At 50.2% G+C, this 14,350-nt stretch overlaps 1 protein-coding gene across 1 annotated transcript in view; it reads left to right on the plus strand.

Annotated features, from left to right (window-relative positions):
- RUNX1 (RUNX family transcription factor 1) overlaps positions 1–14,350 on the plus strand; it is a 297,632-nt gene that overhangs the window by 175,470 nt on the left and 107,812 nt on the right. The window contains exon 3 of the mRNA XM_049858276.1: positions 12,750–13,003. Coding sequence (XP_049714233.1) covers positions 12,750–13,003 — 254 coding nt within the window. The remainder of the gene's footprint in view (positions 1–12,749; positions 13,004–14,350) is intronic.

The following is a 14,350-nucleotide window of genomic DNA, read 5'->3' on the forward strand; positions in this document are numbered from 1 at the left end:
TTGATTAGCAACTCTAGCTCTTAACCATTACGCCACCAGGGTTTCTTTATGGAGAATTTAAAATTGAGTAACGCATAGCCTCACCTGCAAAGTGTACAAAACCTAGAGGTGATGCGTTTGTGTAGGGATGGGAATGAATTAGGGGAGAATAAGGCAGTTATACAGTTGGCTTTGAGGGGGCCAATAAAAGACACCCTGCTTGGCAGTGTCAGGAACCAACCATGAGACAGGCAAAGGAGACAAGCAGATGGGGGTCAAAATATCAGCTACAACACTGGTAGAACTTTTGGGGAACATGGCTTAGGTGTGTGGCTTCCTACCACTGAAACCCAGAACAGAGAGACTTGCTAACCAGTACACACATGGGCAGTGTCTCCCCAAAACGATCAGAGGAGAGGGAGGGGCTGAGGTATCCAAACTCGGCACATTGGCTTCCTATTGCTGACAAAGTAGCAAATTACCACAAACTCCGCAGCTTCAGCAGCTTATTGGCTCACAGTCTGTGGTCAGAAGTCTGGGTGGCATCACCTGGTCCCTGATTAGAGTCTCACCAGGCCAAAAACCAAGGTGTCGGCCAGGATGAGAAGGTTCTAGGAGGCTCTAGGGAAAAATCCTCTTCAAAGGTCATGCAGTTGTTGGCAGACTTCAATCCCACACTGCTCTAGGACGGAGGACCTCATTTCCTTGGTGGCTATTGGCTAGGGACCACCCTCAGCCTCTAAAGACTGCTGCCCTCCAGTCCTTGCACATGGTTCCCTCCCTCTTCCAGGCAGCAAGTGCATCAAATAACCCTTCTCAGGCTTCAGATCTCTGACTGCCCCTTCTGGCCCAGCTTGAGATAACGCTTTCAAAGGGCTTGTGTGACTAGATCAGGCTAACCTGGGTGATTTCTCTTTGGATTAACTCAGCATCGACAAATTACAAACCAAAACCAAACTCAGTGCGGTCCAGTTGACTCTGACTCGTGGTGATCCTATAGGACACAGCAGAACTTTCCAAGGCTGTAAATCTTTCTGGAAGAAGATTTTTCTCTCTGGGAGTGGCTGGTGGTTTCAGACCACCAACATTTCGGTTAAGAGCTGAGCGCTTTAACCACTGCACCACTAGGGCTCCTATCAACTCATTAGTAGCCCTAATTACATCTGTGAGATCCCTCTTGCTGTGGAGCATAACCAGGGCATGGTGTCTCATCAAAGCCGCAGTTCCAGGGACTAGGGTAGGAAATCTTGTGGAAGCCATTTTAGGATTCTTCTTACTACATCCAGTTCCTTCCCCCAAAGCTACCTTACCAGGTATTCCAGTCTTTTATGATGGAGGATGAATGAGGATATGGAGAGAGGCCAAGAGTTTTATGCTAATGAATGTCACTTCACATGGAAACATTGAGCCAGAGAAAAGGTGGCTTCACGACTTCCCTCTTACCCACTCCACCTCCCAGTATACTCAGATAGAGACAGCACAAATATATAGTTCAAAGGTCATGCAAGGGACATGGGAGACCACGGCAAAGCATACAGTTGGCCTTTGAAGGGAATTTCACCTGAGGTAGAGGGAGGGATCTGACCGATGCTCCAAGATGGGGACATGAAGTTGTTGTTAGGTGCCATTGAGTTGGTTCTAACTCATAGCGACCCCATATACAACAGAACAAAACACTGCCCATCCTGCGCTATCCTCACAATCGTTGTTATGCTTGAGCTCATTGCTGCAGCCTCTGCGTTAATCCATCCCGTTGAGGGTCTTCCTCTTTTTCGCCGACCTTCTATTTTACCAAGCATGATGTTCTTCTCCAGGGACCGATCCCTCCTAATAACATGTCCAAAGTATGTGTGACATTGTCTCGCCATCCTTGCTTCTAAGCATTCTGGCTGTACTTCCTCCAAGACAGATTTGTTCATTCATCTGACAGTCTACGGTATATTCATTACTCTTCGCCAACACCATAATTCAAAGGCATCAATTCTTCTTAGGGCTTCCTTATTCATTGTCCAGCTTTCACGTGTATATGAGGTGACTGAGAAGGTCAGGCACACCTGAGTCCTTAAAGTGACATCTTTGCTTTTTAACACTTTCAAAGAGGTCTTTTGCAGCAGATTTGCCCAATGCAATATGTCGTTTGATTTCTCGATTGCTGCTTCCGTGGGTGGTGATAGTGGGGACATGATGCATCAGCCCTTAATCCTAGAGGCCTGTGCTAAAGAGTCTGCACTGAGTTTAGGATTCCTTAGGGAGCATGAGCGTGACAAAGTCAACAGCCCTGTGGTGTGGGAGGTTAATCTAGAATTGCTCATGGAAGTAATGTTACTGCTGTTAGCTGCTGGCTTCAACTCATGGTAACTCTATGTACAATATATTGAAGTGTTGGTCCTGGTCCTGTGTCATCTTCAGGATCACTGGCATGTTTGAGTCCATTGTTGAAGCCATTGTGTGCCACCTTTCAATCTAAGGGGCTTATCTTCCAGCACTATAGCAAGTCATATGCTGTTGTGCTCCACAGACTTTCACTGGCTGATTTTTGGAAGTAGATCACCAGGTCTTCCTTCCCAGTCTGTCTTAGTCTAGAGGCTCTGCTGAAACCTGTCCACCATGGTTGGCCCTGCTGGAATCTGAAATACTGGTGGCATAGCTTCCAGCATCACAGCAACACACAAGCCACCACGGTATGACAAACTGACAGACAGGCAGTGGGTAAAATTAATTAGAACGCCTTTTTAAGAGACCTTTGCAAGGTATCTGCTAAGAGGTACTGTGAATTTTAACTAGAATGATGGCAGTGGGATGGGAAAGGGGGATAAATTATAACAAATAAATGAACCAAGAAAGAGGACTTGGCAACAGATTGATGAGAGGAAGGTTGAGGGAAATAAGGTCCAAAATAAATCCATGGATCAAAGTCTTGGAACTTAAAGAATTATTGAGGAAAACAAGAAGAACTGGTTTGAGAAAGGCAAATGTTAATTTTCTGAATTCTTAAACACACACACACACACACCCCTCTTAACTTTGGGATTCCCTTCCTCCTGCCACTCCGCTCCCTCCCTTCTCCCCTCCCACAAGTTCCTACCTCCTCTGTCCTGTGTCCAGTCCACTCCTCCAGGCACTGCTCTCCGCGTCCACTGCCACCGCTCCCCTGAACCTCTTCTGGTGAAGGTTACCATGGGTCTCCCTAGAGACGAACCCAATGTAATATTTTCAGCCCTCATCTTCATGGCCTTTCTTTGGTCTTTGACACTGTGGGACATGCCTTTCCTTAAAGCTCCCAGCTTCCTTTGGTTCTCAGGCCCCATTCTCTCCTCCTTCTCTGGCTAGCTCAATCTCCTTGGTCATTCCCTCTTCTTCCCCTTCACTCATCTCTTAAGTGTTGATGTCCCTCAGCCTCCGTTCATGATATCGTCTCACTGGGCACACTCTTTGTACAATGGAAACTATCACAGCTATTCTGAGGATTCTCAAATCAATATTTCTACCCCAGGACCCTGAACTCCCAGCTACCCATTAAACTTCAGCACTTGCTTTTTCCATAAATATATATAAGCACCTACAATTCTGTTCTGTACATCCAAAGCTGAATGCTGATACCAACCTCCAAACCCATCACGTCCTGGTCTAATCTGTCATGATGACTGGCATCTGGGCCAGAGGTTGTGGAGGTACCTTCCTCTCGCTGTCCTCAGCCCCCATGTTCCAGCTTCGTTGTTCCCATTGCTCCCACCTGGATTCAGAACCTCGTGGTCCCTTTCCCGAAAACTGCAGCACCTCTCCTATTCCTCATCTCTACCCTCCAATTCACCAGTCCACCTGGCAGATTTTTTTTTCTGAAACACATACTAATCGTGGTATTCTCAAGTTTTCAAGACTTTGATAGAACCCCACTGCCCTTGGGTTGAAGTTCAGATTTCTTGCAGGTCATTAAGCCCTCTTGACCTTTCTATGTCTTCCAGCCTTGTATCACCCTAACCTGACCTCAAACCTACGTTCCAGCTACACTGGAATTGACACACTGGTCTCGTTCACAGGTTCATGCCTTCACTCACACTGAAACTTCTGCCTCAACTGCCTTCCCCTCACCCCTCGGCTCAGCTTCCTAAGGCTTCCTCCAACCCTCCAACCACCTGGTGAAGTATGTACTCAACATTCAGGAATCAAATCAAATGCTACCCCTACTATGAACAAAGTCTTCCCTGAATCCAGCAGTGCTGCTGCCTCCTTTTCCTTCTATTCCCCCCTTCTACCCTCTATCTACTAGGGAGCCCTGGTGGTGCAGTGGTTAAGAGCTTGGCTACTAACCAAAAGGTTGGCAGTTAGAATCCACCAGCTGCTCCTTGGAAACCCTATAGGGCAGTTCTACTATGTCCTGTAGGGTCGCTATGAGTCAGAATTGACTCGATGGCAGCAGATTTGGGGTTTTTTGGATCCTCTCCCTGGACCTTGCACATGTGTCCACCAGTAGCCAAACACTTCTTTGCTCTATCTGTCCTTGGTTACCAATGAGCCTAATACCCTGCCTGGTACGTAGCACTACATGAATGTTGAAGGGAAGATCAAATACTTCATATCTGGGAAAGCCTAAAAGATGCCACTTTGAATGAGTGAAGGCAGGAAAAGACTAGAAAGCCATCTTATGTTTACTGTTAACTTAAAGGTCCCTCAGCCGAATGGCCCTTCCCATGCTCCTCAAACCCTGTGGTGACCAGGAACAACTTTAGCATGTGGCTCTTATGTATCTGAGACTGGCAGGGAGAAGTGTTTCAGGGGTAATTACTGATGGAGACCATACAGGGGAGGGTGAGGGTGAAAGATGAGATCTGAGCTTATTTTTCAGAACCCTACAAGGACACTCATAAAAAATGTATTAATTTGGGGGTCAAAAAGATACAGAGTTGACCATGCATATGAACATGGATATGGAGGTGCATGTGTGCACACAGAGGTCTTGACTGGAGCTCTGGACTCACTCACCTGGGTCAGATGCAGGCTCAGTTGACCTTGGGCAAGTTTCCTTACTTCTCTAAGCCTGAGGTTCCTCATCAGTTAAATGAGATTGTAACGGTGTTGTTGCAAAGATTAGATGAAGCAATGTATGTAAAGCATTTAGGACATTGCCTGGCATATAGTGAGCATTCATTGAGAGAGAGAGACAGACAGACAGAGCAATAGTTTGAGGATGAACCAGCCAGATTTAAGTTTTCCTCTCTCCTCTCACAGTTCAGCTTCTAGCACCTTTAGCAGCAGCTCTTAGACAAATCACTTCAAATCTCCACATTTGCGGCTTCACCTACAAAACAGCTTTCAACAGACAACATGAGCAGCTTTCAAAATCCATTCACTTTTGTGTACGTTTTAAGGATTTAAAAAAAAGCTTGGCTTTTCTCTCAGAATCTCTGAACTATTAGGTGTGTAGGTGAAAGCCCTGCTTCTCTCCCCTGCTTCTTCTGTTCCTTAGCCTCAGACGTGGAAAAACTTCTTGGGGTCTCCTTAGAGAATTTCCAGGGGAGCTGGCCTGGCTGGGTCTCTTCAGTATAAATCTGGCCGTCTGGTCAGTCTTACTATTGAAGATATTTCCTCCCGCTGATGCCTATTCAAGCTGAACTTGCCTAACTTGAGTATCTATTTCTTACCTTATCATTCATTACCAGTGCAAATAATTTTTCCCCTGCCCTGTTTTTAAAAACCCTTTATGGAGTCATTTTATATACTTGTAAACCGCAATCTTGGGGTTTTTTTTAGGATGTTCCTTCGAGACTGTGCATATTTAATTCCTCTCATCTTTCATCAGAGAACAGCTCTCAAAACCCCTGATTATTTTGGTTGTTCTTCTCGGTTTGGTAAAAATATAAGACGAAGGAGCTGCAAATCTTGTTCTCCTGCCTATTTCAACAGCGTCTGGAAATCTGAAGTAATTACCTCCTTTCTTATTTTTAAAGTTTTTTTTTTTTTAAGTCATATTTTGCTGATATTGTGGAGTGCAGCTGAAAGCTGCAGGTCTGTAGTATTTGCTACGTTCGAATCCTAAGCCTTTGAAAAACGGTATTCCTTCCATGTTGCTCATTAGGTGATAACCACTATTAACATCCAAGGCTGATGCAGTTATTTCAAACCCATAACCTTATTTGTAGGTCTTGAAGGGAGAAAGAAGCAGCATCATATACATTTGCTTAACGATTTACCTATCGCTGCCCAGGCAGCGCTGTGAATGGTAGGTGCTTTGTATTTGGAAATGACTATATGACGTAATTATTTCTGGTAATCATCTACACCATCTGTTATTTCAAAAACAAGAGGTTTTCACCTAAATAATCTAAGGAAGGTAGTGGAGTTGCTGCCCTTCCAGAAAATGGGAAAAAAAGAAAGGGGAGAATATTTCCAAAATATCCTACCATTGGTGAAAGACTAAATGATCACGATGTTTTATTGGTTTGTTTCTTTTAGAAGACGCATTCCAAATTGTTTATTTCCATCGGTTTAAAGAATATTCATATTTTTATTTTTTGCGTTGTGCCCCTGCTGTTTTACAGATTTTGAATTTTTTTTTTTTCGCATTAAGTTTGGCTCTGGTTTTATTTCACCTTGAATTCCAATTCATTCCTCCACCTTCTGGATCTATTTTAGTGTTTATTAAATAAATCACATTACGTCATACAGAAAAGTTAAACAATGTGCTTCTACGAAGGACAGAAGTTCAGTCTTAGCTAGCAGTGGAGAATACTGGTAGGAGGCACATATGAGTTCGGGCAGACATAGCAGTTTATTTTCTACTTGATGATTACTAATGTTTTAAGTTATTTTTGTGCCAAAGCTGTACAATATTTTATGAAACTCTCCAGTACCAAAAAGTTTGAGAAGCAATAAGCTATTAAAAGGGGGGGGGGGGGGGATTAGTTTTTAAGCTTGCATTTACTGCAGTTAGAATGAAAACTCATCAAGTATCATTTAAGTCAGCATTTGCTGTCAATATATACATACAATTCTTTTTATTTCCCTAATCTCTATTCTTTCAGAATGTGTACATGGAATGAATCCTTCTAGAAATGCTCATGGTGTGTTAGAGTCCAAATGACCTTTTTTACATATAAAATCTATGTATCTATATGATTTTATGTATCTCCACATGTATCATGCCTCTCTATATATAGCTTATGACATAGTAACCAAATAATTAAGGCTTTTTTTTTTTTTTTTTTGCTGATTCAAAAATACTTAAAAGCAGTTCTCCATATTGTAATGGCATGCCGTATAAAACCTTCCAATGAAACTTTAAATGATACACTCGGTTCTGCAGCGTTTACTACAGGTGCCGTCTGCTATTATTAAATGATTCTATACAACTCTCTCAAAAAGAAAAATACAGAGCGTGGCTTCTATCTGTTATAACCCAGTTTATTACCTTTGTTAAAGCAGCGGCAAGGCAAAATCTTTATGAGGGCAAAATGTTTACAAATGTTTACAAGGCATCCCTAAATTTAAATAAGATTAATTTAAAATTTGTCTTAGCTTGCTATTTGTGAGGTACACAACTGATTTAAGGAATTTGCATGAAATAACCACACATCAGCCTCAAGGCCCCCTGAAAGCATTAGTACAGAGGAGGATTTAGTGGGAGAATTAAAGGAGCTAGTCCCCACAGTAATTAGATCTCAAACATGAAATAATCTCAAAGCTACTTCAGAGAAAAAAGTAAATTGAATTCCAATGTTCAGACGTGGACAGTGGGTAGGACAGGTTATTTGTATAAGCATTAAATGTTGGCCCTCACTGAAAATGTTCTTTCCTGTGACATTAATACTAGCTGCAGCTTTTGGTTCGGTACAGCTAGCAAAATACATCCCCTGGTTTTCCTTGATTTTTTTTTAATTGATTTCATTGGAAATGGAAATAGCTCTTTTAGAAATACCATTCCTCACACTACTCACAGACGAAGGATAATTTTGAATTAAGGAAATGGTTGAGATTCTGATGCCATCTTTATACATATTTTATTTTTGAGAGGAATTTGAAAGATCAAAAACGTAAAATATTTGAACATTTTCCAAGACAACCTATAATTAGATATTACCTAAAGTTGAAGAGAAAAAGGTCAGTAACTGTTACTGTTTTCCCGTGAAACTGTCATTTTTCTTCCAACTCACCAAGTAACTACCTTGTCTTAATCCACTGTGGGTGCTTATACTCCTTTTCTGTTAGGCGCCTTTCTGGAACGTTCGGCCTGCAGCGACTGTGGCCGAAGCTGTCCTACAATCCAGCATCCGCCGGGCATATGGCTTCGTCGTCAGGATTCTCCGTCTTTTTATTATGAGAAGTAGATTTCAGTATTGTTCCAGGAGAGAGCTAGGAGTGCGTGTGGGAACGCTTCCTGCCCTTTATCTTATAGCGAGGCAGAGGAGGGGCAGTTCTGTCCCGCCGCTGCACTCAGCTTTTTTGGTGGGAAAGAATTCCTCGCTTCGCACACGGGGTTACCAGACTTTTTAAGCTTTGTAAAAAGCCCTCAAACCAAGGGGTCCCCGGTACCCGTTAGTCGAGCCCCAAGCCGCCTGCTTCCTACTCATTTTAATCTCTTGATAAGGAACGGGCAGTGGACTTTTTTGTTTCTGGTTTTCAAGTGTTCACCGCCAAGCGCATTTGTAACCTGCGCAGGTCCGGGGAAGCCCATATGCCCGGCGGCCCGGTCCAGAATAAACGAGCAAACGCGTTCCTGACAACATGTTGTGGTGGATGCAGTGGTCTGGACTATCTTATCCACTGAAACGCCCAGCTGCTCAGCGCCCACCCGTGCCGCGGTTGAAAAGGCTACCCTTGCGCGCCTAGGCAGTAACTCACTTTCCGCACGAAGGGGCGAACTTGGGCCTGGCCGCCGGGGACACTCAGCGGAGGCCAGACCCGAGGGCCTCCAGGATTTAGGGATTTTAGGCAAAGCGCCCGCTCTCTCCAGGAGCCCTCGCAGACCTGCCTTGCCTGATCCGCGATTACCGAGCACACTTTTGCCCCTTAACACTCCCATACCCCTTCCTCCAACTCGGGGGTCCCTGAGGTGCGCTTAGCGGCGCCCCCCGCCCGAGCCCTCGGCCGGCTCATGGGGAGGCCGAGGCGAGTGAGGTTCCACTCGCCCGCGCTCGCCTCCGGAGTGGGCAGCGTCGGAGCCCGGACAGAGGAGCGGAGGGCGGGAGGCTTTGTAAATGATGCAATCTACTGGAGAAGGTATTCGCAGTCTGCAGTCGCTCGGCCAAGGTGAAGGGAAAGCGGACGTTTGGGGTCTTTAAACCTGAAATGGACCTTCTTCGAAATCATTATAAAGAAAAACACACACACAAAAAGTTTACTTCCCGATACCAGAGACCACTGACACACAAAATGCAGTTGAGTGCACGCGGGTCCCGGGTTCCAGCCCCGCTCGAGGAGAAGCGCGCCAGGAAGGAGGAAGCCGAAGCCGGCGAGTGCGCGCCCCTGTCCAGGAGCACGGGCAGCCCTGGGGTGCGCAACGCGGCGTTTGGGCAAAGGGGCTTCGAATAGAGAACCCTGCCTCGGGCGTGGCTGGGGAGCCAGCACAGCCTGCCAAGCCGGGACTGGGTTCCGGACCGGGCCAGCTGCGGCTCCGCCGCCTGGGACGCGGCCGCTCAAGCGGGCGTCTCCCTTCGGCTCTCCCCAAACTCCAGTTCTTACAGCCGCGCCCGCCGGCCAACCGTGCCGTCGGAGCGTTCCCCGGCGCCGGGCGGCCAGCGAGGGCGGCTGCTGCCCCCTGGCGTCCGCCTGGCCCGCGCGCCTCCCCGCGGGGCCCCCTCCCGGACGCTCTGCGCAGCCCGTCCGGCCCCGCGGCGCCTGCTGGGCCTGGTGAGGCAAGGGGCCGGCGCCCAGGTCGCCCGAGAAGTCCCCGCGCGGCGGGGGGTGACAGTGGCACCCCAAGATCCCGCCAAGTCTCCCCCGGAGGGGGGTGGGAATGAAGGGGCTGCTTGTGGGAGGGGGCGCGAGGGTCCCCGCAGGGACGAAGAACCCCGCGGGGGCGGAGAGGGGGCGGAGGAGCCCGCGGGCAGATTTAGGGGGTCCTTGGCTTTTTTTGTGTGTGTGGGAGATGGGTCCCGCAAGGGGGTGTGAAAGGTCCCGCGGGGTGGCGTATGAGCCGTGCGCGCCCGGCCCCGGGCGGAGGCGGAGCCGGTTAAGCTCCATGAAAATGCGCGCGGCGCCGCGGGGACGGTGCCGGCGAAGTTCCCGCCAGCGCCCAAAGCCGGGGGTGGGTTCGGCACCCGGGCCGCTCGGGGGCGGAGCCCAGGCCGTTTCCGGGGGACCCAGAGTGGGTGAGGGGCTCGGGCGACCTGCGGCCGCAGGGGTCCCGGCGCTGAGGACAGGAGCGAGCCGGGCGGATGCTCCCAGCTTGTTTCCAGTCGCTGGTTCGTTTGGCTTCTGACAGGGAACCCCTCTGCCCTTGGCTAAGCACACTCAGCCGCAGAGAGGCGCGCGCCGTAACTAAGCCGCAGCCCAGACGCGGCGACAAACACCAATTAAAGAGAACCAGAAAGAAACTAGAAACACCAAAGCCCTGGTGTGGAGCCTGAGAGCCGTCAGGCCTCATCGGAAGCACCAGCGCCCCTTTGCTGCAGCTACAAGCCGGCCGGATCGGCTCTGCGGATCGGTCCCCGGCCCTCGGGCCCCTCGCGGCCCAAGCCCACCCCTGCCGGGTCTCCCGGGCGCGCGGGGCGCCTCCGTCCGACGGGCCTCCGGTCCCGAGCCGCCCTGGGCGCGGTGTGCGGTCCAGTCCCTCCCCGGGCCGCCCGGGCCTCCTCCTCCTCCTGGGTCCCCGGGGCCGCGGCAGCCTCCGGCGCCGCTGCGCACCGCAGCCCCGAGCGGGCAATCGCGCAACCGTGCGCGTTGGCAAAGCCGCAAGGCCGGGGCCCGCACCTGGGCGGGGCCTCGCAACGCCCGGGCCTGCGTGGGTAAAGGTGCGGGCGCGCGGGGCGGCCGCGGACTCGCGGCCCGGACTGCGTACAGTAGCGCGCGGCGGCGGCGGGGGCGCGCGGGCCAATTCCAGGAGCCGGCGGTCGCGAGCCGCGCCCTGGCTGATACCGGAAAGGCGTGTGATTGGTCGGCGGCAGCCCCTATGCAAACGAGCTGAGGGAATGGAATTCCTCGGGCCGGGCTTACAGTAAAAGCACGTTCATTTCCAGGCACTCTCATTCATAGAGCCAGCGGGCGCAGGCGGGACGGGCGCCCCGCGGCCGGACCCAGCCAGGGCACCACGCCGCCCGGCCCTGCGCCGGCAGGCACCTCTTTCCGGGGCTCCCGGGAACGCCAGAAGAACTCTCCTTGACCTGCGTTGGAGCTTCGATTTTTTTCGTCTTACTTTTGAATGTGCTGGCTCCTAGGCTGGTTGTTTCAACTTCTTGCCGACCGTGAACTTTCCCCGGTTGTTTCCTCTGACAACTGCGGAAGAAAGTGCGCGCGGCTTCCAGGCGAGCTGTGAAGCAGCGTGTGCGTGGCAGGGTGTGTGGGAGAGTGTGCGCGCGTGTGTCAGCAGAGCCTCCTCGTCTGCCCCGACCTGTGCCGCGGGGCTTCCGCGCACGGTGGCCTCCACCTGCTGCGAGTCCGCGGTGCTCGTGGGTCTTTGCGCGTTTGGGCATTTCAGCCGCCGGCGCTGGGGCGACATTTGAGGACGATCGCCTCGCTGTTGCCCAAGTCGGGGCTGACTCACCGAGCCCATGTAGACAGTGGCTGGCTTCCGAAGAGTGCGTGTCTGCGTGCGTGTGACCGCTGCGGCTGAACCCCACCAAACCGCAGGAGAAGCCACAAGCCTACCCAACATCCCCAAACCCCAGGTCTCAGATGTGGAGACTTGTACCCTGAATATCGTCGACTTGGACTTTTTCTTTTTTTTTTTTAAGATTAGAGAGAGATCTTTGAAAAGCTGAATATTCTGCACTGAGCGTTTTGTCAGAATTTATTGCGAGAACATGACAAGAACTTCTAGCCCAGCCCTGCTACAACTACTGAAGCTGATTTTCAAGGCTACTTAAAAAAAAAAAAAAAAAAATCAGCCGCGAACATTAATGGATTTCTGTTGTGTTTAAATTCTCCACAGATTGTATTGTAAATATTTTATGAAGCAGAGCATATGTATGTATTTATATATACGTGCATATACATTAGTGACATGACCTTTGAAAGTCGCAGCCCTTACTTTTGAGGACCGAAGCCGGTTTTGCCTGTTAAAAGTGGCTCTGTGTATGGAAGACACTAGCGTATTTTGTGTTCTGTTGGGACTTTAGAAAGAAAGAAAAAAAAATCACCTGGAAAAAACTGACAATCAACTACTGGAACTTCCAAATTATGTATTTGCTGGCCCTTTTTTTTTCTGCTCTCCTCTTGAGTATTTAGGAAGTGTTTGGGAGCTTTGCCTCCGGGAACTTTTCTAACAGCCAAAGACTGAACTCGAACTTTAAATCAAGACGCAGACGGAGATCGTCTCCCCTGGCATCTGACTTTGGATTCTGGTCGCCCACTTTTTAGCGCACTAAGCGGTCGACCGGTCGGAGCCGGGCCTGGGTCTGAGGCCGCTCGGCGTCGTTAGAACTTGTCTCCTGGACTCTTCACTCGCTCGCCCCCGCCCCCGCCCCCGCCCCAGCCCCCTGCAGCAGTAAAGGCCCTTGAACTTGTATGTTGGTCTCTCGGGAGCTGCTGGCTGAGGATCCGCGCCCCAGTCGCCATTTGGTACGAGCTGTTTGCAGGGTCCTAACTCAATCGGCTTGTTGTGATGCGTATCCCCGTAGATGCCAGCACGAGCCGCCGCTTCACGCCGCCTTCCACCGCGCTGAGCCCGGGCAAGATGAGCGAGGCGCTGCCGCTGGGCGCCCCGGACGCCGGCGCCGCCCTGGCCGGCAAGCTGAGGAGTGGCGACCGCAGCATGGTGGAGGTGCTGGCCGACCACCCGGGCGAGCTGGTGCGCACCGACAGCCCCAACTTCCTCTGCTCCGTACTGCCCACGCACTGGCGCTGCAACAAGACCCTGCCCATCGCTTTCAAGGTACTCGGCTCGAGAGGGTGGCGGGCGGGAGGACAGGCGGAGGCCGGTGAAGGCCAGGGGCGAGCGCCCAGGGCAGCGGCCCGGCGGGCGGGGCTGGGGTCTAGAACCCGGCGGGTGTTGCCCCCCATGGCCCCTGGTCCAGCCCAGCGCGCTCGGGACGCTGGGGATGCTGCGTTGCCGTGGCGACCCTCGGGAGACCCGCTTCGGCGCTCTCGGGCTGCCTACCGAGAGGGCTGGAAAAAATGAGCATGCTCCCAAGGACATCACTGAAGGCCCCTAGGGGACTCCCTGGCAGGGGTCCTGATCTTAGCTGCAAAGTAGGGAAGTTGTGGCCGAGCGGGAGCGAGCCCGTCTGCTTCCACGCTGCTCCCCCACCTCTGGGTTGACACCCAAACCATTTTGTCTTCCTCAGACGAAGACACCAGGAAATAAAACAGAGGCTCTGTTATACCTTCAGGTCAGTGAAAATAAACTGACATGGAACACTGGTTTCCGCCCCCCACACCCTCTTCTCTAGCTGCCCCATAGGAATTAGCATGTCCAAAGTCCACCGCAGGAGTAGGTAAGTTTGCAAAAGTTTTCCGGAGAGTTTTGCGAGCTTCTAGCCTGTCCCTGCCAGATACCTCTAGCAGCGAATCCTGTTCTTTTCCTGGAACCTTCCTGAACCTTATCTCGGGCTCACCTAGATTAAACCCCGGGCGGCAAAAGGTGACAAGGCTGTCTTCTGGAGCCGGGAGGTCGAATGTGCGGGCGTTTCTGTCTGAGGAGGAGCGGCTTACACCAGGCAGCTCCAGCCGACCGGCTTCTGAGGTTTCCCTTCACTTTTCACCCCTAATATTTCCCTGGCTTTAAGCTGCTTCTGAAAACCTTGGCCTTCCATGGGGATACATAAACATCCTCCGGCGGCTTTTAACAACCATCCACCACCTTGGTAGCAAGCAGTAGAAATTTTATTTCTGCCGTGGGGACCCTGTTATTCTGTCTTGGGTGGGTTTAAGAAAGGGCAGCTTTTTACAGCTATCACTGCCATCATTTCCTGTTAATTTAAAGGGCTAAAGAAGGCAGGTGACTCCAGCTGTGAAGATTGGCTACTTTTTTATTTTAATCTGGTAAAATAATTGCCCCCTTTAAGAGGTGATTAATTTAATGTAAGCTTTTTTTATTTGTAGGCCTTTGCTGGATCTCGATCTAATTACAATGAACAATGTTCATTTTAAAAAGTACTGTCAGGGTTCATTATTTTTAAGCTTTATACACCTTCCGAACTGAGATTGTGGTTTCTAAAACAAAACAAACAGAATCTGTCATTGGCTATATCTCTGAATTGCCCCCTTTTCACTCAGTTTT

Source organism: Elephas maximus, chromosome 18, assembly GCF_024166365.1.
Source record: "Elephas maximus indicus isolate mEleMax1 chromosome 18, mEleMax1 primary haplotype, whole genome shotgun sequence".
In the NCBI taxonomy this organism is placed as follows: Eukaryota; Metazoa; Chordata; class Mammalia; order Proboscidea; family Elephantidae; genus Elephas; species Elephas maximus.